General features: G+C 54.3%; 3 protein-coding genes across 7 annotated transcripts; all 3 read left to right on the plus strand.

Annotated features, from left to right (window-relative positions):
- Positions 1 to 233: 233 nt before the first annotated feature.
- Positions 234 to 3,151, plus strand: MIA (MIA SH3 domain containing). The gene is made up of 4 exons (XM_086352634.1): positions 234 to 1,914; positions 2,024 to 2,157; positions 2,630 to 2,740; positions 3,060 to 3,151. Exons 1-4 carry the CDS (start codon positions 1,788 to 1,790, stop codon positions 3,081 to 3,083), a joined length of 396 nt encoding a protein of 131 aa, XP_086208760.1. The 5' UTR covers positions 234 to 1,787; the 3' UTR covers positions 3,084 to 3,151.
- Positions 3,152 to 3,851: 700 nt separating this feature from the next.
- On the plus strand, positions 3,852 to 21,623 carry RAB4B (RAB4B, member RAS oncogene family). Of its 5 annotated transcripts, XM_086352632.1 has the most exons (8): positions 3,852 to 4,030; positions 5,242 to 5,322; positions 5,587 to 5,701; positions 7,223 to 7,285; positions 7,369 to 7,523; positions 9,130 to 9,225; positions 9,316 to 9,446; positions 12,437 to 12,838. In XM_086352632.1, exons 1-7 carry the CDS (start codon positions 4,015 to 4,017, stop codon positions 9,429 to 9,431), a joined length of 642 nt encoding a protein of 213 aa, XP_086208758.1. In that variant the 5' UTR covers positions 3,852 to 4,014; the 3' UTR covers positions 9,432 to 9,446; positions 12,437 to 12,838. The 5 variants fall into 5 exon arrangements, with proteins under 5 accessions (XP_086208758.1, XP_086208759.1, XP_086208756.1 ...); XM_086352633.1 differs by lacking the exon at positions 5,242 to 5,322; XM_086352630.1 differs by lacking the exons at positions 3,852 to 4,030; positions 5,242 to 5,322 and adding an exon at positions 4,462 to 4,685 and having other exon boundaries at positions 5,595 to 5,701.
- Positions 14,328 to 23,395, plus strand: EGLN2 (egl-9 family hypoxia inducible factor 2). Its single transcript, XM_086352617.1, has 6 exons — positions 14,328 to 14,399; positions 15,465 to 16,519; positions 21,523 to 21,642; positions 22,085 to 22,221; positions 22,398 to 22,465; positions 22,763 to 23,395. Exons 2-6 carry the CDS (start codon positions 15,701 to 15,703, stop codon positions 22,816 to 22,818), a joined length of 1,200 nt encoding a protein of 399 aa, XP_086208743.1. The 5' UTR covers positions 14,328 to 14,399; positions 15,465 to 15,700; the 3' UTR covers positions 22,819 to 23,395.
- Positions 23,396 to 23,425: the final 30 nt, after the last annotated feature.

Raw genomic sequence — 23,425 nt, forward strand, 5'->3', positions numbered from 1 at the left:
AATGGGGGACCTTCCTTAGCAGTCTGTCACAGATCTGACTTGACAATTTTTAAGTTGACTAAATATGTGTGTGTGTGTATAAATATATGTATATAGCTTAAAACCCTTTCTCACACCATATAGATAGGAAAATGAGATCCCTTGCCAGAAATAGAAAATTACCACAAAAATAAATACAATGAGGAACAGTGTTAAATTCCCCTGGATGTCTTTTCCCGTGTCAAGGCTCTGAGCCCCAGCTTGCACCTACTCTGCTCTCCATTAAAGAGGAACGACAGTGTTGGAAACGCTGAAGATTTATGGCACCACATGCACACTTCCTCCTTGTAGGATCTGAAAGATGCAAGCGGGAGGGTGATTGTCATCTTCACTACATAAAGTTACTGCAGACAGCACATGGGAACATGGGGTCTCTGGACAGTCCCCCCCAACTCCCACGATAGACAACTGATGTCCCCACTCTGAGCTTTATTTTCTTCCTGAGCTGTGCACCCCACCTGACTTAGCAAGCACTCAGTAAATTCCACAGATAACTTGCCAAGTACCTAATACACACCAAGTACTGTTATGGTATAGGATACACAGTAGTGAATGAAATAGACAAGCTAATTGCAGATGCTGAGTTCTGATAGGAATACGACTGACATGATGGGGTGGTGGAGCTGGGGAACAGTAACGGGTGATCAAGGGAAGCCTCCGGGAGGCGACGTGGATAGAGCTCTTTGATGCTCGCATGGTACTTGGTGCTGGGTGTTGCATGTGTGGAGACAGCTTAGGCCTAGTCTTTGACCAGGAGGAATCCTTCCCCACCTCAAGCCTGTGTGTGTCCATCTTCTTCCCCTAAAACTGAAGTTTGGACTTGCTGGCTAGAGGTGAGAATACCTGAGGAACGAGATGGGTCTTCAGGCAAGTGAATCTCTGAAGTGTGGTTTTAGGTAGGAGACTTGAGTTCACATCCTCTGCCACTGTTTCATTCTGGCCTTGGGCAACTGACAGCTCCAAGCCCAGTAGTGATGGGTATGGGCCTGCAGCCACATCTAGCCTCTCCGCTTACACTAACCTTGGACAAGTTCCTTAAGTTTCTGTGCTTCCATTTCTACCTAAAATGGGATTATGATGGTCCCCCTTCAAGTTGAGGCAGGGTATGCATTTGAGCTAATTAAAAATATGCATGGTGAGTTCTTTACTAAATAACTAGTATCCCAGATGAGAAAGGTGAGGCTCTGAGAGTAGTTTAGCACAGTCAGGAAGTGGTTTCTGAGAAGAAACAGTGATTGTGGTTGGACATCGCCTAGCCTAAGGCCCAACATATAATATTCACTCCATACTTGAGAGCTGGGGCTATTTCTGGCAATCAAAGGGCTGCCTTGTTCTGCTGCTCCTCAGCACAGGAAATTCCAAGGTGGTTTTTCCATACTGGCTCCTCTTGTTCTGTCTCTGGGGACACAGCCGAGGGGCCTAGGTGTCCAAGCCAACTCAGAAAAGATGGAATTGAATATTTTAACCTGCCTGTCTGGGCCCCTCTGTTGAGGGGGGTGACTTGTTACTTGGAGTGGCCTGGGCTGCCTTGGGCCTCTCTGGATATTTCCTTGTGCTGGCAACTCTCACCCTGTCCTTGAAATGGTTCTGCCTGGGTAGCAGCCTCTAGGTGGTGTGGGTGAAACCTGGGACTGGTTTAAGGAGGGGACCAGACCCAGAACACAGGTTTCCTTATGCTACTGCCGAGGGAGGGCAGGAGGAAGCTGGAGACCCCATTCCTGCCTTAGCCACTGTCTTGCTCAGAGTCCATGATGGCTTGGTCCTTGGTGTTTCTCGGTGTCATCTTGCTGTCTGCCTTCCCAGGGCCTAGTGCCGGGGGCCGCCCCATGCCCAAGCTGGCTGACCGGAAGATGTGTGCTGATGAGGAATGCAGCCGTGAGCCTTAGGGGTCGGGGGGGGGGGGTGGCGGGGCGCGGGTGTGGAGGGCTTGGGTTGCTAGCCTGTGTGGGGGGCGCCTTCACTCCCTTCTATATTCCTTCTCCAGACCCCATCTCCATGGCTGTGGCCCTTCAGGACTACGTGGCCCCTGACTGCCGTTTTTTGACCATACACCAGGGCCAAGTGGTGTATATCTTCTCCAAGCTCAAGGGCCGAGGGCGGCTCTTCTGGGGAGGCAGTGTGAGTCTTGGGAGAACAGAGGAGGAAAGGGTAGAGAGCTGGGGTGGGAGCTTACCCTACTTTTTTACCTACAGGGCAAATCTGAGGGAGTGAACTGAAATAGAGTCAGCAGGGGGTGGCTGCTGTGATCCACTCTTTTTCTTTCTTTAGCAATTATTCGGGCATGTCCTGTAGTGCCAAATTGCTATAGACACCGAAGGTATGATAAAGAATGATGCTTTTATTCTAATGGAAGGAGACAAGCCATCAAAATACCAACTCATGTGCTGCTTTAAGAATTAGTATAAAGTGACTGGGTGAATAATTCACATGGGGTGGTCAGGGAGGACTTTCCAGCAGGCGACTTTAAGCTGAGATTGGACTGACAAGGATAGAGCCAGCTAAGTGATCAGGGAGGAGTAAGTGTGCACAGGACTTGAGCAGGAATGAGCTTGCCATGTTCCCAGACCCCGGCTTTTAACTCCTTCCCCAGGTTCAGGGAGATTACTATGGAGACGGAGCTGCTCGTCTGGGCTATTTCCCCAGTAGCATCGTACGTGAAGACCAGACCCTGAAACCTGCCAAAACCGATGTGAAGACAGATGTGAGTATCTTGGGGGCTGGCAGGAATCTGGAGGGAGGATCTTTGGGTTGTAGTGACAGGCGAAGATGCTCCTAACCTCGGCTCCCTGGCAGCCTAGCTGCGTGCACTGGAACAGACTCTCTGCCTTTTCTTATCTGAAAGATGAGTGATTTCTAAATCCTAGTTTGAGAGCTGCAGAGTTGAGGGCTCCAGGCTAATTTGCATAGCACTTGTGCAGCCAGACCTGGTCCCTGAGGCTGCAGCATTTGCTAAAACCACTAGATCCTTTGTGGTGTGACCACTGGTTTTCTCCCCACTGTTTCCCCTTTCTCTTTTTCAGATATGGGATTTCTACTGCCAGTGAGCTCAGTCTATGCTGTCATTGCTGTTGTTTCTCCCCGACTTTATGCAAATACATCAGCCAAGTGCAAACTGGGTGTCTGTGGTCTTTGTGGTGGGGATCTAGAAAAAAATGTTTCCCCCAGGTTTCTGAATCTAGCCAATCAACCCACCAACTGTGGTGACAAAAGTGGTTGCTAGGCAGAGTTTCATGGACTGAAAGCTCCAAGCTCGGTCGAGTTGGGCTCCTAAGCTTAGCTATTACAGACAAATAAATGAGAAGATGGAATAACTGAACAGCCAAATTGGGGAATTATAGTGTCCTCTCTAGACCAATAGGAGAACTATTTAACTATTGGGAATGAGCCAATGGGACCATGAGGAAGACAAATCACAGAGCAGAGGTTTTCTGGGTTCTCTGAGAAGACTTTCCTCAAAGGGAGGTAGGAAGTTAGTTTGTGTGTACCATCCCAGTTTTCATCCTTCCTGCCTTTGAGATCAGTACTCCCAACTCAAGGTAGTTCCTCTTCCAGGCTCTGTCAATCTTACATTTATCCCCTTCTTTGCATCCGTATCCCCGCCCCCAAGTCCGCTCCTACCCAATCTGGAATCGACTCTGCCCCTGGGCTCCTGACCAAATCCGTTTCTGAGCTGGGCGAAGCATCTGTGGCACCACCAATCGCTCATCTTGGTCCCGCCTGCTCCTCTCACCACCAATCTACGCCTTTGTCCCGCCCCTTACCTGCCGATTCCTCCAATCCCGGCCTTGGGGAAGCGTTCCCTAGTATCCCGCAGCGTTAGCGGGTCGCGCCGGAGGGGGGTGGAGGCGGAAGTGGCGGCGCCGGCCCCGGGAGTAGGAAGGAGCCGGGGCTGCACCCCGAGCAGAGCGGCTGCCAGCCGAGGAGCAGGCGCGGCCGTGTCGCCATTTTGCGGCCCTAAGCGGCCGCGACCAAGTCATGGCTGAGACCTACGGTGAGGGTGGTGGGCGGACACTGGGTCTGGGGTCTGGGCCCAGGAAGGATGCGGCCTGTGTATGGGGCGGGGCCTTATATGTCAGGGGGCGGGGCCTGGTATTATGGGGCAGAGCCTAGAGCATGCTGGGAGGGGTTTAGTGGGTCTGAGGCTGAGCTTAGTTAATTTGGGCGGAGCCTGAGGGTCTAGGGTGTGGGCGAAATCTGGGGCGGGATTTGAGGAATGCAGTGAGGATGGGTCACGGTAGACCTTGAAGGAAAGGATGATCCTTACTGTGTCTGGGCAGAGCCTGAGTGGATGGGGCGGAGCTGACTGTGAATGGCAAGGATCGAGCTCGATGGGCTGGGGGATACTGAAGGGATGCTCTGGACCCTGGGATTACCCTGGGAGAGGGCTGGAATGCGGTTGCGGGTGAGTTGTTCTTTAACTAGGGGGTGGGACTAGCGTCAAGGGGTGGGGCTTAAGCTTGAGACTAGCAGTAGTGCTTCGGACTGCGGGAGAGAAGGAGAGACAGAGTTGGAAAATCCGGATGTATGGATGGGTAGAAAGTGGGAGAACAGGGTGCAGTAGAAAGAACAATGGATTAGGAGTCAGAGGGAGCTGCATTCATTCAACGAATAGAGAAAAGCCGAGGGAACAATGCAAAGACGCTGAGGTAGGAAACAGCTTGTCATCTTCACGGAGTAGATTGCAGGCCAGAGGTTGGAGTGCAGTGAATGAATCAGAAAGTGGTAGGAAGCGAAGTTGTGGGGCGGGGTGGCGGGGGGGAGGAGCAAGGACAAAATTGTAGTCCTTGATAAAATGGTTTTCAAGAGGCTTTAGCAAAGTAATAGTTACTTGAGACTCTGGAGCCAGTTGGTCTGGGTTTGAATCCCAGCTGTACCTAGCAGTGGGATCTTGGGCAAGTCAGTTAACCTTTCAAGACCTCCGTTTTCTCATCTGAAAAATAGGGATAATTATTAGTATACCTCCTTCACAGAGCTTTCTTGAGGATTAAGTGAGTTGTTGATGTAAGTAAAGACCTTTACTTCTGCTGGGTATGTGGTAAGCTCTCTGCAAGAATTATCTGTAATGGTTGTTACCCACAGTTCTGTATCTGCTTGTGTCTGTTGTGTCTGTTTCTCTCCCTGTAATTGTGATGTTCTGCTTTCCATCTTTCCATGTCTTTCTCTCCGAATGGGTTTTTCTTGAATTTGGCTCCATCCCCTCAGACTTCCTCTTCAAATTCCTGGTGATTGGCAGTGCAGGAACAGGCAAATCATGTCTCCTTCATCAGTTCATTGAGAATAAATGTGAGTTTCTGGGAGTGGTTCTGGGTGCACTAAACCATGGACAGGGCCATGGTGGAGGCAAGTAGGCAGCTGTTGGGCAGGGGTGGGGCTGGCCTTAGGTACAACTTCATTGCTGGCTGCCAGGTCCTTGCTTTGGTATACACTCTTTGCGAGGTCCACCTTGAGCCTCAGTCTACCCAGCAATGAGAATGGGTTTGCATAGGCCTCGGAGGACAGGGAATCCTCTGAGCGCCCTCCTGTCTCTTCTCTCCCTCCCTCTCCCAGTCAAACAGGACTCCAACCACACAATTGGCGTGGAGTTTGGATCTCGGGTGGTCAACGTGGGTGGGAAGACCGTGAAGCTACAGATTTGGGACACAGCTGGCCAGGAGCGGTTTCGGTAGGTGGGCTGGGCTCCCAGTGAGAAAGCGTGGGGGAAATGGGAGGAGACAGGAGGGAAAGAGTCATGCAGAGTTACCTGGAAACATAATGACGGGAGCAAGGACCCACTGGGGGTGGGCAAGGTAGAGAGAGAGGGCAAGAGAGACTGTGATGAGCAGGTCCATGTAGTCAAAGAAAGAAGGTGTCTTGAAGAGAGGGTGGCAGACAGACAAAACGAGATTGAGAAGGAAGCATGATTAAGAGTGAGAGGGCCAGGGAGGGATGACCGACCCTAGCGAGACCCTGTGGGATAGACCCATGTGGCTGGAAGGATGGAGACTTGTCCCCAGGGAGCAATAAGGCCTGGAGAGGAGGAGATGCTTGGGGTGGGGCAAGGAGCAGAGAGTAACTGAAAATGACTGAAACAGAAAAGGAAAGTTGAGAGTCAGGAAGGCAGAAAAAGAGACAGACTGAGAGAGAAGGCAAGATTAGGACGCTCAGAGGTGAGAGACAAAGACAGGGAGAATGGGACAGGTGTGGCCAGAGAGATGGAGAAATGGATGTTTTGGGGGACAGGGCAATGTGGAGGGCTCAGCACACAGTATGTCTTCAGGAAATGTCTGTAGAAAAGGTGATAGACACATGGAAACCCTGAGTGAGAAATAGCCAGCAGAGAGAAACGAGGAATCCAGCTTCTGGGAAAGGGTGGTCCCTGGTCAGCACTGAGTAGCTGCTGAGTTAATATTCATGCGAGAGTTCATTGTGTGAGCTGCCCAGAGACAGAGAGAGGATGGAGGAGAGAGAGGTGTGCCACTGCGCCAAGATGGCAGTAAGTGCTCTGTAAATGGTTGTGTTGTGATTGCACGAATTCCAGAGGGATCCAGCCTGGCGACACAGTGAGGAGCAGACAGTTAACCACCCTGGGAAAGGGCCCCTCCCCCCGCCCCAAACAGCAGGAGAGGGCCAAATGGATGTAGTTTCGTAGTGCTTGGCCAGGACTGGGCAAAGGGGGAATGACAGAAAATGTTGAATGAACGGGAAAGGATGAATGAAAGGGAAAGGATGACAGAGCCAGAGCAACAGAGATGGAGAGAAACAGAGTTAAAGATACATACACATACAAGAGACAGAACAGTACATACCAAGGAAGAGATGCAGAAAGACAGGGACACAGAGAAAGTCAAAAGGAGGGAGAGGGAATTCCCTGGTGGCCCAGTGGTTAGGATTGGCACTTTCACTGTCGAGGTCCCCAGGTTCCATCCCTGGTCAGGGAACTAAGATCCTACAAGCCACACGGTGTGGCCAAAGACAAACAAATAGTAGGGAGAGACTGTGACAGAGGCAGGCAGCCAAGATAAAGATTGAGGGAAGTAGGCTACCAGTGGGAGAAACTGTAGTGAGACCCAGACCATGGCCAGGTTTAGGAGGAGGGGCCAGCAGTACACGGGGGCCTCCAAACCACCAGTCTCTTTCCACAGAGGGGGGCAGTCTTGGGGCAGACCCCAGCCTTGGGGGTGACTGAGTCCCCCTGGCCCCACAGGTCGGTGACACGGAGTTATTACCGAGGGGCAGCTGGAGCCCTGCTGGTATATGACATCACCAGGTGGGTGCACGGAGCGGGCGGGGTGGGGCCTGGGCTGCCCCCTGCCGCTGCACCTGCCTCCCTCCTGGCTCCCTTTTCCATAGCCGGGAGACCTACAACTCACTGGCTGCCTGGCTGACGGATGCGCGCACACTGGCCAGCCCCAACATCGTGGTCATTCTCTGTGGCAACAAGAAGGACCTGGATCCGGAGCGTGAGGTCACTTTCCTGGAGGCCTCCCGCTTTGCCCAGGAGAATGGTGAGGGCTAGGTGGCGGATCAGTGGGGCAGGGGACCAGCAGAGGGATGGGGGGGCATTCAGGGGGAGCCTGTGAGAGCCCCCTAGCTCTCTGTGGCTCTGCCCAGCAGGGCAATGTGCAACTTTAGAGGTCTGCGTTCAAATCTGGTTGTTGGCCATGTGCGGGCTATATGACCACTCTGTTTCCCCATCTGGAAAAATGGGTCCCCCCCTGGACCACCTCCCTTAACTATCGCACACTCTGCTTCACAGATGGTTAAAGGGAGGTGGTCCAGGGGAATTCTTGGCACGGCTTGGATGAATGGGTGCTTCATGAATGTTGGCTGCTAAGAAAGTTTCAGCCACCATGGGGAGGCAGCATAGAATATTGGTGTAATGTGGGGACTGCAAACTCTGATGGCCATAGGGGACAGGCACATTTTGTGAATAAGGGAGAAGGGGCAGGGGAGACCCTCAGGTTAGCAGGCACTGACATTAGGGGAATGGACAAGACTGATAGCCACATTGAAAGGTATGCAAGTACATTATCATTAAAAAAAACACAAATAGCAAATGTTGGCGAGGATTTAGAGGAAATAAACCGCTGGTATGCTGTTGTTTGGAATGTAGGCTGGTGCAGGCACTTTTGAAAACAGTATGGCAGTTTCTAAGAAAACTAAAATTGAACTGCCACGTGACACAGCAATCCCACTCTTAGGTATGTATCTTTAAAAAAACAAAAAATGGATTCAAAAAGATACCCCAATGCTCATAGCAGTATTGCTTATAATTGCCAAGATACGGAAGCAACCTCAGTGTCTATCAATGGATGAATGGCTAAAGTGGTATATATATACAGTGGAATACTATTCAGCCATAAAAAAGAATGAAGTAAGACCATTTGCAGCAACGTAGATGGACTTGGAAGGTATTACTAAGTGAAGTAAGTCAGAGAAAGACAAAATATTGTTTGGTATCACTTATATGTGGAATCCAGAGAATAAACTAGTGACTACAACAAGAGGTATGCAGGTCTAAACTCATGTGAAAACGTCATGTTGGCCCACATCTGCTGACTTAGGCTCTGTCCATGTTCCTTCTTTTTTGTAACCTCTAGGTTTAGAGGATTTGCTATCAGAAAGATGTGGGTTTGAATGCTGGCTCTGACTTACTGTGAGGCCTTGTCACATGGCTAATGGGTGGACTATGAATGGGGCCTGTGCTAGATGGTGCTGGGGACACAGTGGTGAAAACAGCCCTGGGCCCAGCTCTCATGGTCTCACAGCCCAGGGCGGAGGGAGGAGGACCATTTCCAGAGAGTGACAGCCCAAAGAGGTCAGGGCTGGGAAGGGGGAGGCGAACGGGTCAATGAGAGCCCAGGGGAGGCACCTGATTCATCCTGGGAAGTTAGGAGGACTTCCTGGAGGAGGAGATAGGAGCTGAGTTCTGAGAAGAGCTCAGTGGGTACCTGGGGAAGTGGCCTTTCATGGCAGGGAAACACATGTACGGAGGCTCGAAGTGAAGGCTTGAGGGACAGAATGAGAGGTAGCAGGTCAGAGTCTGAGTGGAGATTGGGGACTGATTGAGGCCCTGACTGTCTTGAGTGTCTGTCCCCCTGCCCCCTCCAGAGCTAATGTTCCTGGAAACAAGCGCTCTCACCGGTGAGAATGTGGAGGAAGCATTCCTGAAATGTGCCCGCACCATTCTGAACAAGATCGACTCAGGTGAGACCCCCAACTGACCGGACTGGGAGTGGAAGGAGAGCCCAGAGGTTTCCAGGGACTGGTCCTGACCTCTCCCTTCCCTCCCCACAGGTGAACTGGATCCCGAGAGGATGGGCTCCGGCATTCAGTACGGTGATGCCTCCCTTCGCCAGTTGCGGCAGCCTCGGAGTGCCCAGGCTGTGGCCCCTCAGCCCTGTGGCTGCTGAGACCTGCAGAGTCAGGTGGGATTCTGGGGACCTGGGAGCTGCAGGGCTGGTCTCCCAGCAATGGGGAGGACAGAGCAAAGACAGCAACATAGAACAGGAGACACAACCAGGAAAAAGGGCCATCTTCTCAGACACAGGAGATCCACCCATTCTTCCCATCCCACTGCCAACTCTCTGCCCTGCATCTCCGACCCTCCCATTCATAATTCCTCAAATGTCTGTTGAGCACCTACTATGTGCCAGACCCTGTTCACAGCATGGGGGATAACATCAATGGGGAAAACAGACAAGAATGCCTGCCTTCGTGGAAGAGACAGACAATAAACAAGACCCAGGAGCAAACTGTATAACAGCCAGAGATAAAGGCTATGGAGAAGAATCAAGGAGGGTGGGGAGGTGGAGGAGTAGACGGTCAAATGGGATGATGAGGGGAGGGCTCACTGCGAAGGTGACATTTGAGCAAAGACATTTGAGCAAAGGTTGTGTGGGGACCTGGGGAAGTGTTATAAGCAGAAAGAAGAGCCAGTGCAAAGGCCCTGAGGTAGAGTCCTCCCTCCCCTGGGGGAGGAAGTCAAGGCCACTCCAGTGTGGCTGCAGTGGAGTGAGTGGATGTGTGTGTGTATGTGAGTGTGTTGGAGGGTAGGTGAGCAGATGAGGTTGGGGTGGAGGAAGCAGATGAGTGAAGGCCTCGTGGGCCATGGGGAAGGCTCTGGCTTATACAAGCAGAGAAGGGACAGGATCTGATTCAGGTGTTCATAGGGCCCCTCTGGCTGCAAACAGACTGTGGAGGGGTGGGGGGGTGTGGGCAGGGGTGGTTGCCCAGTGACCAGTGAAGAGGCTACTGCAAAGTCAAGACTGTGGTGGACAGGACCAGGGTGGGGGCAGAGGAGGGGTGGAAAGGTGAGTTAGGTTAGATCATCTTTGCCTCCAGCTGTGTCCCCTCTTGATGCAATCACTTCCTAAAGCACGAATCTGCTTCTTCCCTCTGTTCTTCTGGTAACCTCCCCCGCCTCCTCCAGGAAGCCTTGCTTGTTCTCCTATGCTTGGTCCAAAGTCCTTGGCAGGCTTGACAGACTTGGTCCCATCCTCACCTCTCTGTGGGTGACTACGTCTTGACAGTTCTTGTCTCTCTGCTTCAAACCCACTTGCCACTCCCCGCCCTCCAACCATTGGCAGCTCCAGGATGGCCTTGGAGCAAAGTGGTTAGACCTTGGACACAGGTACTTTGAGAGCAGGGCCAACATAATTTCCAGATGAATGGATTTGAGAGAGATGAGTCAAGGGTGAGCTCTTGGAGCGGGGCTCCTTTCCTTCCAGGCCTCTGCATCAGCCATGCCTCTCCTACCTCCCTTCTCAGGCCAACTCCCATTCATCATCAGGTCTCTGCTAAAATGTCTCTTCCCAAAAGGGGTCACTCTCTCTAGATGGGCAGTCTCACAACTGCCCCTCCTTTTTATTATTATTATTTCCTGTTTTTGGCTGTGCTGAATGGCTTGTGGGATCATAGTCCTCCAACCAAGGATGGAACTCGCCCTCAGTAGTGAAAGCGCCGAGTCCTAACCACTGGACCACCAGGGAAGCCCCTGTCCCTCCTTTTTAAAGTGTTCAACTCTGTCCCCTCCATCATTATTTATGGTGTTTGTCTCCCCCATCTGAGAAGGTGACAAATCACAGACTCCAGAGCTGGGCTGCCTGCATTTATACTCCGACTCTCACTGCATAGTTGCGTGACTGTTGGCAAATTATTTAACGTCTCTGGGCCTTGGTTTCCTCATCTGTAAGTGGGGCTAATAATAGTACCTACCTCAAGTGAGTGTTGAGAAGATTAATTAAGTCAAGTCATGTAAAGTGCTAAGAACAAGGCCTGACAGTAAACTAAGACTCAATAAACTAAAGACTGTTTATTATTTTTTTTTCTTATCCAATTTAAGGACTCTGGGCTGTGTAGAAACAGATGGGTGTGTACTCTTCACCTTAGGACATAATTTGAGTCTGTTTCAGGGTTTTCTCAGTGAATCAAATCTAATAAGAGTGCATTTTCAAACTGTTGATTGCACTCTACAGGAGGAAATACACTTTGTATGTTGTTCTAATGCAGTCACACACACAGAAAACTAAAACACACATTTTCTTCATACTACTATTCTTAAAACAGAGGTGAAATTCACATAAATTTAGCTATTTTAAAGTGTACAATTCAGTGGCATTTAGTACACTCACAAGGTTATGAAACCATCACCTCTGTCTCATTTCAAAGCAATTTCATCATTCTAAAAGGAAACCCCATACCCATTAAACATTGACTCTCTGTTCCCCCTCCAGCTTCTGACCTACACCCACTTGCTTTCTGTGTCTATGGACCAACATTATTATGAAGCACTCTGGTATTTTTTATTTTATTCTATTTCAATGAAAAATTGCTCAAGGCACACCAAACTGATTTCCTACCCCACTTATGCAGTTGTGCACACTGGAATCACCTGGAGAGCTTTAAAAGCTACTGGTGCCTGGGCCTTACCCCAGAGATTCTGAAGTGATCTGGGTATTTCTAGAAGCTCGCAGGTAATGCTGTCTTCAGATAACCACAAAGCAAGAACCGATTGCCAGATATATCTCTGACTCGGGAAACACTGGAATGAGACCTAGAGTTGAGGTGGTTCAGGAACATAGAGGAATGAGACCTAGAGCCAGGGTGGTCCAGGAACACAGAGGAACACAGAGATACAAAGGTGGGGACACAGAATGTAGACAACGAGACACCCCTCTACAGACTCAAGGAGACAGCTCTCTGAGGCAAATACACGGGGGAATGCGGGTGCCCTCAGAGTGAGAGCTGCACATTACCTGCAGACAAGAAACAGAAAGTCAGAAAATTTAGCAGGTTAGGGAGAAAAAGTATAGACAGAAGGGCACAGATAGGAAGGCAGGAAGATACCCAGAAAGGAGACAAAGCTGCAGCTGACGGACCTGGGATCCCCCCAGTTCACCGCACACTTTTCTTGCAGCTCACCTGCTCTCCAGGACCAGCCCTATCCTTCCGTCTGGGGCCCAGACACAGGCCCTGGGAGGCCGAGCCCCTCACCTGCCCTCGCCCCAGAGAAGCTGCCCTGCCACCGGTCTCCCTTCCCTGGCCTGGTGGGGCCTGGCTGAGGGGCAAGACTGAGCCATGGGGGAAGGGGGATTCTCTCCGTGCCTGCTGCTGCTTCCTCTGTCTTGGCTAACCCCTGTTTTCCCTGAACCCCTAACTCCTCTTTGAGCATACTCAGAGAGTTCACAAAGCCTGAGACCACGGCCATTTGGTCTCAGCATCCCTGGCCCTGCCATTGCGAGTACGTGTTATTTATTACCTGGAGGCCTGTCCTGTTCCAATGCCCCCCCACCCCCCATAAAGCATTGTTTACACCTGTGTCATAGCCTCTGTCATTTTGGGGTGGTGGGGAGGGAAGGGAGGCAGATGAGGTCCCTGATTATGTTTGGAGTCCATGTTTTAGGGTTGGACATGGTGTGGGGGTCCACCATGACTTGATGGCTCAGGTGTCTGTTGTGGAGGAATGCCCACATATGTAATACGAAGGTTCCTCTGTTTGTGATGGGTGTGATGGGATCTGTAGGAATGGGTGCCGCTTGTGTGTGTGTGACACTTTGCTTGTGAGTGCTCTGTGCCCTTGGTGATTGTGTCTACAAGGGTGGTGGTGTTTGGGACACCGAGGCTAGGGAATGAGAATTCAGGCCTGTGGGTGAGCCCTGGGTCTGCCCAGTGGGTGATACTTACGCATTTCTGATGCCTGAAAGTCCGAGGCAGTGTCTAGTTAGTGCTTGACTGTGCATATGTGCCCCTGAGATCTGTGTGTGTTTTGGTGTGTATTTGGCTCTGTTGACACACCTGTGTGTGACCATGAACCCTGTGTGTGCCCTTGAAGACTCTGTGGTTTTTTGTACTACCCTAACCCCCATGCATACTTAAGATCAGTGTGTTACCTCCTGTGTCCAGGTGGACCGCTGACACCTGCACGGGCTCTGCCAGGGACTGGTGCCACCCACTGAGGACACTCCCAATGGCTCTCCCTCCCCCAGACTGGCCTTAAACCATGCTCAAGGGAGGCCCGAGGCCCTGCTCAGCCTGGGGGCTGGTGGAGGAGGTGGGGCATTTTAAATGACCTTATCTGCATTTTATCCCCCTAGGTCTGGTCGTCCAGACTGTTCAAAAGACTCTTGAGACAGTCATGCAAATGTCTTCTCTGGCTTTCCTAGCTGGTTTTATTCGGACTCCACACAGTTGTCCCGAAGGGGCAGGGCAGAGCGGGTCAGAATCTGCACATCCCTTCTAGTCCTCTCTCCCTTCTCTCAAGGACGTTCCGCTTTTTTCTTCTCCTTTATAAAATGTCCCTATGTAAATTACTTGCTGTGCAAATTTACATACATTTCCTAACTATTTGCCCAGACGCTTCTCAGTCCTAAATCTTCGGCTGTGAGAAGGAGGAGCTGTCCATGTTAATAACATCCATGATCTATCTACATGCCACTCCCAGACCCCCGCTACTCATCCTCCCGCAGCGTTCTCCGCTCCAAGGAGACGGGCCTGCCTGCCTATGTAAATAGGCTAATTTACATGCCCCTCCCACTCGCTTGGCTTCGTACGCCAGCCCCCCCCGGCCCTATCCGGCCCTTGCTAACTGCGTTCCTCCTCTCGCACAAAAGGGGCGGGGCGGAGGGCGCCCAGAAGCCCGGCGTCACCGTCGGATCCATTTATTTCCCCTTTCTCCTGGGAGAGGGTATTCGGAACTCCGTCGCCCCGCCCCGCGCGGCTCGCGCCTGCGCCTGTCCGTCTCCTCCGCCCGGACGCGGTCACGTGTCCACCGGGCGAGGCGGGGGCGGGGCGTCGCGGGTGGTGGGGGCGGGGTATGGCGCGCTGTGCGGCGCAGGGCGGCTGGCACAAACGGCGGCGCCGGGGCCGGAGGAAAAAGCTCGGTGAGGAGAGCCCGGGAAGGGAAGGGAACGAGGCGGAAAAGGAGTTGGAGGTCGGGCGCCGGCGCGAGCCGGGCGCGGTGTGGGGGGCGCGCGCCCGGCACCGTGGCGGAGCGCTGCGACCCCGGGGAGGGGAGGGGAGGGGAGGTGGGGGTGGGGCGTGGGGGAGGGAGCGCGCGCCGGGCACGTCGCGCGCCGGCCGTTGGGGGTGTTGGGGTGGGAGCCGGGGGCGCGCGTCGGGCGGAGAGGGGAAGGGGAGGGGACGCGGGGTCCCAGCGGTCCCTAGGCCTTGCCTTCGTGTCCTGCTGCGCCCCGAGGGGCCTCAGGGCCCGCACCGAAGGGACTTGGGAGGGGGGCTCTTTCCCCTCTCGTCCTGTCCCCAAGTGCGTGAACCCTCCTCCACCCTTCCTTCTGTCGCCGTGGACCCTGCTCCCACGACTCCCTTCCGTCTGTCCGTCTCAGGACCTCCCTTCCGTCTGGGTGTGTGTCAGCCCCTAACGGGCTTTCCTCCTGTTGGGCTCAGGTCGACCCCTCCACCCGGTTCTGCCCGGCTGTCTCAGGCCCACTCTCTCCTCCGCTCTGTTATTTTTTCTGTTTCGGGACCCCCCCCCCCACCCCCTCCAGTTTCCACGGTCCGTAGATCCCCACCTTCTTTCTGTGTTTTCCAGGCTGATCCGCCCGCCCCCCCCAGTCCTCCCCGTTTGTTTCTAACTTCTAGTTCCCCACTGCGCCACCCTTTTCTACTAAGAGTCCCCTCCTTTACTTTTTGTTTGTGGGTCTGTGTCTGAGGATGTATTTCACCCGTAGTCCCCACTGCAGTCCTCTGGCTGTGGGTCACCTACCCAGCCTTACTTCTCCAGCTGTCCCGTTTATTGCCCCTTGTCTCGTGACTCCCCCCAAGTCCCAGAGTCTCCGCCGCCCCCACTGCCCCTCCAGCCATGACCTCAGGTTTTGGGGTCTTTGTAGCTAAGTCTGTCTTGCTCTCTACTGCCACTACCACTGCCCCTGCTCTCCTCCAGTGCACTTGCCTGTGTAGCTCTTCTCACCTTCCGTTTTTTTTCTCTCCAGCCACTGTGACAGGTCCCTTCCCAAGCCCCTAGGGACAGCAGAGGACTTGGGGACCAGCGAGCACCCCCAGGGCGAGAGAAAAGCCTCTACCACCTGCCCTGCCTCATCCTGCCCCACGCCAGGCCCAGCCGCCCCAGCCCCCGGCTGCATCAAGTGGAGGAGGAGGAGGTGGAGGAGGGTGGCACCATGGGCCTGGGCCGTGCCCTCCATGCCCGGGGGATGAAGACACTGCTGCCATGGACAGCCCGTGCCAGCCCCAGCCCTTGAGTCAGGCTCTCCCTCAGTTGCCGGGTTCGGTGTCAGAGCCCTTGGAGCCTAGCCGGGCCAGGATGGGGGTGGAGAGTTACCTGCCCTGTCCCCTGCTGTCCTACCACCGTCCAGGAGCGCCCACTGAGGCCTCGGCGGGGAGTGGGACCCCCAGAGCCACAGCTACTTCCACTACAGGCAGCCCCCTGCGGGAGGGCTTCGGTGCCCAGGATGGCGGCGAGCTGCGGCCGCTGCAGAGTGAGGGTGCTGCGGCACTGGTCACCAAGGGGTGCCAGCGGCTGGCAGCCCAGGGCGCTCGGCCCGAGGCCCCCAAACGGAAGTGGGCAGAGGATGGTGGGGATGCCCCCGCACCCAGCAAGCGGCCCTGGGCCAGGCAGGAGAACCAGGAGGCGGAGGGGGAGGGCTGCAGCAGTGGCAGTGGCGAGGCCAGCGCCGGGCTGAGGGAGGAGGTGCTGCCCGCGGCGCCCGAGCGCCTGGCCCTGGACTACATTGTGCCCTGCATGCGGTACTATGGCATCTGCGTCAAGGACAGCTTTCTGGGGGCGGCCCTGGGTGGCCAAGTGCTGGCGGAGGTAGAGGCCCTGAAGCGGGGCGGGCGCCTGCGAGACGGGCAGCTTGTGAGCCAGCGGGCTATCCCGCCACGCAGCATCCGTGGGGACCAGATTGCCTGGGTGGAAGGCCATGAGCCAGGCTGTCAAAGCATCGGTGCCCTCATGGCCCATGTGGATGCTGTCATCCGCCATTGTGCTGGGAGGCTGGGCAGCTACGTCATCAATGGGCGCACCAAGGTGAGGCCGCAGGGACCTGCTGTGAGGGGTGGTGGGACGGGGCCCCCAGGCACTTGGATGCCTGTTCTGAGCATCAGTGGGTTTGGGGACAGGCTTCTGGGGTCACAAAAGAGTTTAGGCAGCCCTGGTGCAGGGAGTGTCAGAGCTCGCTGTGGGCTCTTGTGCCCTGTGGGCCTTAGTTTGTGCACCTGCAAGCTGTGGGTTTGGCCCACAGTCACCGCGATTCTTGACCTTGCCGGGGATCCTCTCAAAGACCCTGAAGAGAGGTGCCGCCATTCATAGCTCTGCATCTGTGTCTGAGCCCTGGTGGGTCAGCAGCCCCGTGATGTCTGTTCATGGGCCTTAGAGCAAGCAGACAAGGTTTGTGTCTCTGTCTGCCCGTCTTGTGTTCTTCCTGTTCCCTTATTTTTTCATCCATCCAAGTGTATCTAGGCCATCCTGTCCACTGTGCATGTCTTGTTTGTCTAGTCTGTCTCCCAGGTAGGAACCGGGAGGGGTGGGTGGCAGTGGTGAGGTCCGTGCCAGGCTGAGGGAAGATGCCCAGCATGCCTGGTGCTGGGCCGCACTGCACCCTGTATGCTGTACTGTGATGTCTGCCTCACGCCGGCTTCCCAGGGGTGGCTGTGCGCTGGCTCAGGTGGAGGTCACGACCCCATCCCGCCCATCCCGCCCCATCCTAGTCCGTGTCCTCCATCTTCTCTGTTCTGTCTGTCCCTCACTTCATTCCTGTCTGGCTCTGGTCTGTTTACTTGGTCTTCTGTCTTTGGGTCTTCTCTTGACTCCCTGTTTTTGTTTTAGAGTAGTAGTTACTAATCTTTTTTGTTTTTTTTTTAATCTGCTCAAAACCAAACCCTGTCTTAAGAAAAATGCTCATTTGATTGGAGTTTATGGGCAGTCATCAGGCCTTCTGGGCTTCCAGCTGCCCATTCAGGAATCTGGGGTCAGGAGCCCTGCACAAGACAATAGTCCATAGGCCCTTTCAGCCTGCCAGCACATTACTTGTCTTTCATGGAGGGGTGTGAGGGCCCTGGCCTGGAGTTCATGGTTTGGTGGTGGTTGGACAAGGCACTGTAGGGAGTGCCCGCTGCCCTGCACCAGTGATGCCTGGATGATGGCACAGGCCATGCTCTGCCCTCCAGGCATGAGGCTGTGCTCCTGGCGTCCCCGCCCTCTTCCCTCAGATCCCATCTTGGGTTCTGCCTCTGTGCAGCTTTCCTCTTAGGCAGGAACTGGCTCAGGGACCAGAGCTCCCCCCAGGCTGAAACCATGCTGGTCTCCCCACCCCAGCTGGAATTTGTCCCATTTTGCTGTCCCTCCTGTTACCTTGGTAGTTGAGAGCCAGAGGCAGCCCTTCAGGGGCAGGAGGTCAGTGGGAATCTCCCTAGCCACAGGGTGCCCAGCACCTTCTCCCCAGGGTCATCCATCCTTACAGGAGGGGGGTTAGGGGGAGACCACAAGAACTGAATAGCCCAAGGTGGGATACTTCTCTGAACCTCAGTTTGCTTATCACAGGATAGGAAAACCAGGTTAACTGCCTAGCTAGTCTGTGGCCACTTTAGGAAGGAAAGGAGAATACGTGAATCTCCTCATGAATCTCCTCTCCTTCAGTGCCTTGGATGTGGTTGGAAACAGGGCCCTGGAGGGGGTGGATGGCTGGGGGTTGAGACTTTTTTAGCGCTAGGAGGTAAGAACAAACCTGGCTGGACTGAGAAGGGAAGGGAGGAGCCAACCCAATCACTGGAGTTCCTCTCTGACTCTCCCCTGCCCCGGTGAGACAGCAGCTTCAGCTTCCTCACCTTCAGAGGGCAGCATCTGGGTTCTGCCCCAGGCTCTGGAGTAAGATGGGTGAGGTGCTGAGATGTGGTGGCGGCAGTGGTGGTGGGGGCTCAGGTCACCAGTGTGGCTGCGGCCAATCACAGCCCACCTCTCGGTGCTTCCTGAACTCGGCTCCTGTGTTCCTCTGCCTTCCTCCTCTCCCTGGTTCCTCTGCTCAGTTGACTGGCAGGTGGGAGGGATTTGATTTGCACTGGCTTCAAGGACTACCATAGGGGTCCCGGGGAGGCCCCTTTAAGACCAGTTTGGAGGTGGGGCCTGCTGTTGGCTCAGTCCTGGGATTCTGACTTGGTGGGTGGGTGGGTACTGTGTGTGTGTGCTTTGTGGGGGCTCTTGGCATGTTGGTTCTAGCTGTCCCTTATCCTAGCTGCCCCTTCCCGGAAATGGAAGTGTAAAGAACATGTTTCCATATTACTCTGCTTGTTGTCCCTTTCCCTTGAGGGCGTGGGAAGTAGATGCTTCTTAGGCCAGAGGATGCTTACCCCACCCCCCACTCCCAGGTGAGTATCCGTGGGGGGAAGGGTGGGGCCTTGAAGGGCTTGTTTCTGTGTCTCGCCTGACACAGGAGTCCTGCTTCATGAAAGACTACAGTGTGTGTCCCCGCCTGCGCGTGGGAAGTCCTGTGAGGGGCATGGGCAGGACACACGGAGGCCCCAAGGCCCAGAAGAAGAGTGCTTTCAGTCAGCAGCTCCCTTCTCGGCCCTGGGGAGCCTGGCCTGGCCCTGGGGGCCAGTGCTGGGTAAACAAGCGCCTGTGCCGACTGCACTTTGAGGGGGATGGCAGGGGAAGTGAGCCCAGGGGCCTTCAGTTAGAGGACTCCAGGTGCTCCTGGTCCCGAGACTGACTAACAAGGGGGGCCGGTGGAAGAGTGTTCCCGGCAGGTGCAGAAGCCTGGGGGTGAGCTCAGCCTGGTCAGGAAGAGTCAGGAGGACTGCGAGGCCGGAGGTAGTTAGGAGGCTGTGGTCAGGAATTTGTGTTCTCTGGGGATGCAGTGAGGAACTTGAAGGGATTTGAGCTGTGGTGAGGGGGGAGTAAAGGGTCTCTGGCAGTTGTGTGGGGAAAGAGGTTTCAGCCCTGGAACCCTTTGCCCACCCCATCCTCAAACAAAATTGGCAAACTCTTAGCTTGGATTCTGACTGGGGAGGGCTTGCCTGTCCCTAATCAGTGATTCACTGGTTCCAGGCCACCCCCCATTCTGGCCACAGCCAGGGATCCTTTCCTCTCAGTGAACTAGTTGCTCCCTGCACTTAGCCGTCTGCAGGGAGTGAGCGGTGCAAAGAAAGTTCTTTGGAACCTGGGGTTGTGGGGGCCAGGACCTTGCCCTCATGTTGCCAGAGAGAAAGGCACCCCACTGGGTAGCCATGGTGGTGGCAGTTGTCCTGGCCTCTTGCCCGGGGCAGGTGCTGTGGTGGACCAGGTGCACACGTTTAACACAGAGCAGTTTACTCTCCGCGCTGGGGTGAGCCCCGGGGAATAAGCTGGGAGGAGGCCGGAGGGGTTGAGTCAGCCTGGCCTGCCATGGAGTGCCTGGCAAGCCTCCTGGTTTTGGCAGCAGATGCCGATCTTTTCGATTGGGAATGTTTACCCCAGGGCTGTGGCAGATGGCCATGGCCCCCAGGTGTAGCTGAGCATTATGGGGAGCAGGGGCCAGCAGAGTCTGTCCTGGCATCAGTGTGGGACGAGGGGTCAACATAGAGGGTCCCCAGATGGGGAGCTTCATGCTAGTGTTTCCTCCTTCACCTTGTCCAGCCTTCCCAGTGGCTGTGGGCAGAGGACAGGACAGGGACCTTTCCAATTTCAGCCTGTGCTTTAATTGTCATGTGTCAGGCACTGTGCCGGGTGCTTTCCAGACATTTATGTCTCATTCAGCAAGCTATGAAGTAGTTGTTACGCTCCATTTCAGGGATGAGGAGCCTGAAACAGAGTTCAGTCCCCTGCCCAGCATTACAGCTCTTGAGGCCACAGTGAGACTTGAACCCAGGGGTTAGCTCTGTGGGAACACTGGGCCTTTAACTCACACCACACCTGTCATTTTGTGGATACAGGCCCAGAGTGGTCAGGCCCAGAGCTCAGCGTGGCTAGGCCTGGCTTGGGCAGCAGCAGCAGTCAAGGAGAGAAGGGGGAACCCTGTGGCTAGACCTCTTCATATAGAAACCATGGCCTGGGATGAGGCCTAACTCTTACGTCTGTGGGGGTCAGGAGCCTCCAAAGTCATATTCTCTGAGGGGTTCATGCTACTGCTGTGAACAGGAGGTGTTATCCCCGTTTGACAGATGAGGCATTTGAGGCCCGTTCAGGTGATGAGACTGTCCAAGGCTACTTGACAGGGTGTCCTTGGAGATGTGATTAGATCTCAGGTTCTAGTCATGTTATAGGTTTTGGAATTGTTGACACATGTAGGAGACTGTATCTAGCAGATACTCTTTGTCGTTATGATCAGTGCTGCTCAACATTGTGCAAATTAGAGTTACCTGGGAACCTTTAAAAATTCGAGGCTGCACCTGAGGCCAAGCACCTCAGAACCTCGGAGGTGGGCCTGGGCATCAGTGTCCCAGGTCATTCCAACTCTACAGCTCTGGGAGAGAACTCACGTGGGGCTTTGAGGCCACATCCCTGTATACCAGAAAACGTTTAAATAACATTTAAATTGGTTTTATTCTACTGAAATATTTGAGGTTGGGATTGGGTTATCTTAAAAAAACCAAACCCTCAGTCACTGAGCTGCATCTTGGTTCCACACTCGGCGCATGTGTATGCTGTTCAGTTGCCAAGTTGTGTCCGACCTTTTGTGACCCCATGGATTGCAGCTTGCCAGGCTTCTCTGTTCTTCAGTGTCTTGAGTTTGCTCAAATTCATGTCCATCAAGTCAGTAATGTTATCTAACCATCTCAAACTCTGTGCCCCCTTCTCCTTTTGCCTTCAATCTTTGTGTGCCTCGTGTGTGTGGGAAGTGGGCTCTTGGGGCCAGGAGCTGAGGTTTCTTGTGGATAGAGGCTTGGCTAAAAAGGAACGTCTGGGTGCTGGAACCCTTGGAGCCCCCAGGACCCTTGAGGAGAGGTGAGGGGCTGAAAGGGGTGAGAAAGAGGAGGTAATGGCTGGCTTGCTCTAAAGTCCCTGCTTGCTAGCCTCAGTAAACCCTCAGTAAACCCTATCTCCCTCATCTCTGCCAGGCCATGGTGGCATGTTACCCAGGAAATGGGCTGGGATACGTCAGACACGTTGACAATCCCCATGGCGACGGGCGCTGCATCACTTGTATCTATTACCTGAATCAGAACTGGGATGTCAAGGTAGGATGGTGGGGTGGGGTGGCATTCATCCACAGTCTTTTCCTCTCCCCGCTCAGCTGCTCGTATGGTCCCGGTCCTCTTCTCAACCCACTGGGGGGCGGTGTAATCTTTTAGGGGCCCTTCCTGGAAATGGCACCTCCTCTCCAGCCGACTGTGTGGTGGTGACTCCTGGTGTTGGGAAATGGTGCAGTCTGCCCAGCCCCCAGCCTAAGGCGCACTTCCCCCGCCCCATTTCCTGTCGTCTTTAGTCGCTTCCTGCCCGTTTCCATGGTGATGCAGACCCTGGGTTGTCATTCATTTTCAGAGTCTGAGTGGTGGGAGGGAGAGAGCTGTGCAGTTACTATGCCCCCTGGTGGGCCCTTGTGGGTTGGCTGTGCAAGGGGAGGCGGGGCTCCAAGCAGTGCTGGCCAGCCTCCTGCCTCATCCTCTGGCCCGCCCTCAGGTGCATGGCGGCCTGCTGCAGATATTCCCTGAGGGCCGGCCCGTGGTAGCCAACATTGAGCCCCTCTTCGACCGGCTGCTCATTTTCTGGTCTGATCGGCGGAACCCCCATGAGGTGAAACCAGCCTATGCCACCAGGTACGATCCATATTTCTGGGGATGTGCCCAGCTACTCTGCCTGTGCTAGCAGTCTTGTCAGACCCTTGGAGTGACTAGGAAGTGACGGGATGCCAAGAGGGGGGCGGCTGGGGGGTTGGAGATGGTGGAATTAAGTGTGATCTCTAATGGCCCTCTGGGGCTGCTCTGGTCCCCAGGTACGCCATCACTGTCTGGTATTTTGATGCCAAGGAGCGAGCAGCAGCCAAAGACAAGTATCAGCTAGGTACCTGCTTCCCAAATGGTGACCCCGCCTCTTAAGTCCTTCTGTTCCATGTACTTCTTTAGGCCTCAAGCTGTCTCATCAATCTCTGATGAATCTCATCATCTCTTGATGAATCTCAAGTCACTGAACCTTGCAGCTCATTTTTCCCCATCTTTGCCTACTTTCCCTAGACAGTTGACTCACCTGGTGTCCCCAGCATGAGCCCCATCTCTTCTGATGCTCTCCCGATCTTCCCAGTTTTCCTTGGCCTCTGTTCGTTCCCCGATGACTCAATCCCCTGTCCCTCTTCCTCTCCAGCATCAGGACAGAAAGGTGTCCAAGTGCCCGTGTCACAGCCGACTACGCCCACCTAGTGGCCAGTCCCAGAGCTGCATGGACAGACAGCCTGCCCTGGCTTCAGGAGAGCCCTGGGCCCCGGTGCTGCCAGTCTCGGTGCCTGCTCCTTCCCCGCCACCACCACTGCTTCTGACTTTGCCTCCGTCCTGCCTGGTGTGGAGGGCTCTGTCCATTGCTGAAGACCAAGGAGGAGGAGAGACCTCTACTGCCCTGGGATGGGGGCGGGGGTTGTGACCCAGACAGGAGCCAGTGTTGGGGCCTTCCGTTACTGGAGCTGGGGGCCTGTGTCCTGCCCTGTCTGGTCATGCCCCTCTCAGGTTTGGAGAGCTGGAAGGAGGCATCGCCACCTCCCGCCAGGACGCAGGATCTGGGGTTGGGGTGAGTCATAGCCTCTTGCTGGCAAAGGTTTGTGGGGGAATATCCCCAAGTCTCCCACTCCTCCAGCCTGGAATGTGAAGTGACTCCCCAACCCCTTTCACCATGGCACCTTTTGGACTAGGCTGCCACTGCTTGGGCAGGATAAAGGTGCTGGGAGGAGCATGGGTGTGCAAGTCCTATCAGCCAAGAAATAAAAGTTTACCTCAGAGCTGCACACATCTGACTCTCTTACTCCCTCTTTTTGAG

Source organism: Bos grunniens, chromosome 18, assembly GCF_055505025.1.
Source record: "Bos grunniens cultivar Pamir isolate PY7600 chromosome 18, Bosgru_T2T1.0, whole genome shotgun sequence".
NCBI classification, from domain to species: domain Eukaryota; kingdom Metazoa; phylum Chordata; class Mammalia; order Artiodactyla; family Bovidae; genus Bos; species Bos grunniens.

Excerpts from the sequence above, each read along its gene's own strand:
- RAB4B (XM_086352629.1), top strand. The coding sequence starts at position 5,169 with ATGTTCTGCTTTCCATCTTTCCATGTCTTTCTCTCCGAATGGGTTTTT. Across the intron at positions 5,323-5,586 it reads TCAGTTCATTGAGAATAAAT|TCAAACAGGACTCCAACCAC; the intron begins GTGAGTTTCTGG and ends TCCCTCTCCCAG. Across the intron at positions 5,702-7,222 it reads GCTGGCCAGGAGCGGTTTCG|GTCGGTGACACGGAGTTATT; the intron begins GTAGGTGGGCTG and ends CTGGCCCCACAG.
- EGLN2 (XM_086352617.1), top strand. The coding sequence starts at position 15,701 with ATGGACAGCCCGTGCCAGCCCCAGCCCTTGAGTCAGGCTCTCCCTCAG. Across the intron at positions 21,643-22,084 it reads ATCAGAACTGGGATGTCAAG|GTGCATGGCGGCCTGCTGCA; the intron begins GTAGGATGGTGG and ends GCCCGCCCTCAG. Across the intron at positions 22,466-22,762 it reads CAAAGACAAGTATCAGCTAG|CATCAGGACAGAAAGGTGTC; the intron begins GTACCTGCTTCC and ends CTTCCTCTCCAG.
- MIA (XM_086352634.1), top strand. The coding sequence starts at position 1,788 with ATGATGGCTTGGTCCTTGGTGTTTCTCGGTGTCATCTTGCTGTCTGCC. Across the intron at positions 1,915-2,023 it reads TGCTGATGAGGAATGCAGCC|ACCCCATCTCCATGGCTGTG; the intron begins GTGAGCCTTAGG and ends TTCCTTCTCCAG. Across the intron at positions 2,741-3,059 it reads AAACCGATGTGAAGACAGAT|ATATGGGATTTCTACTGCCA; the intron begins GTGAGTATCTTG and ends TCTCTTTTTCAG.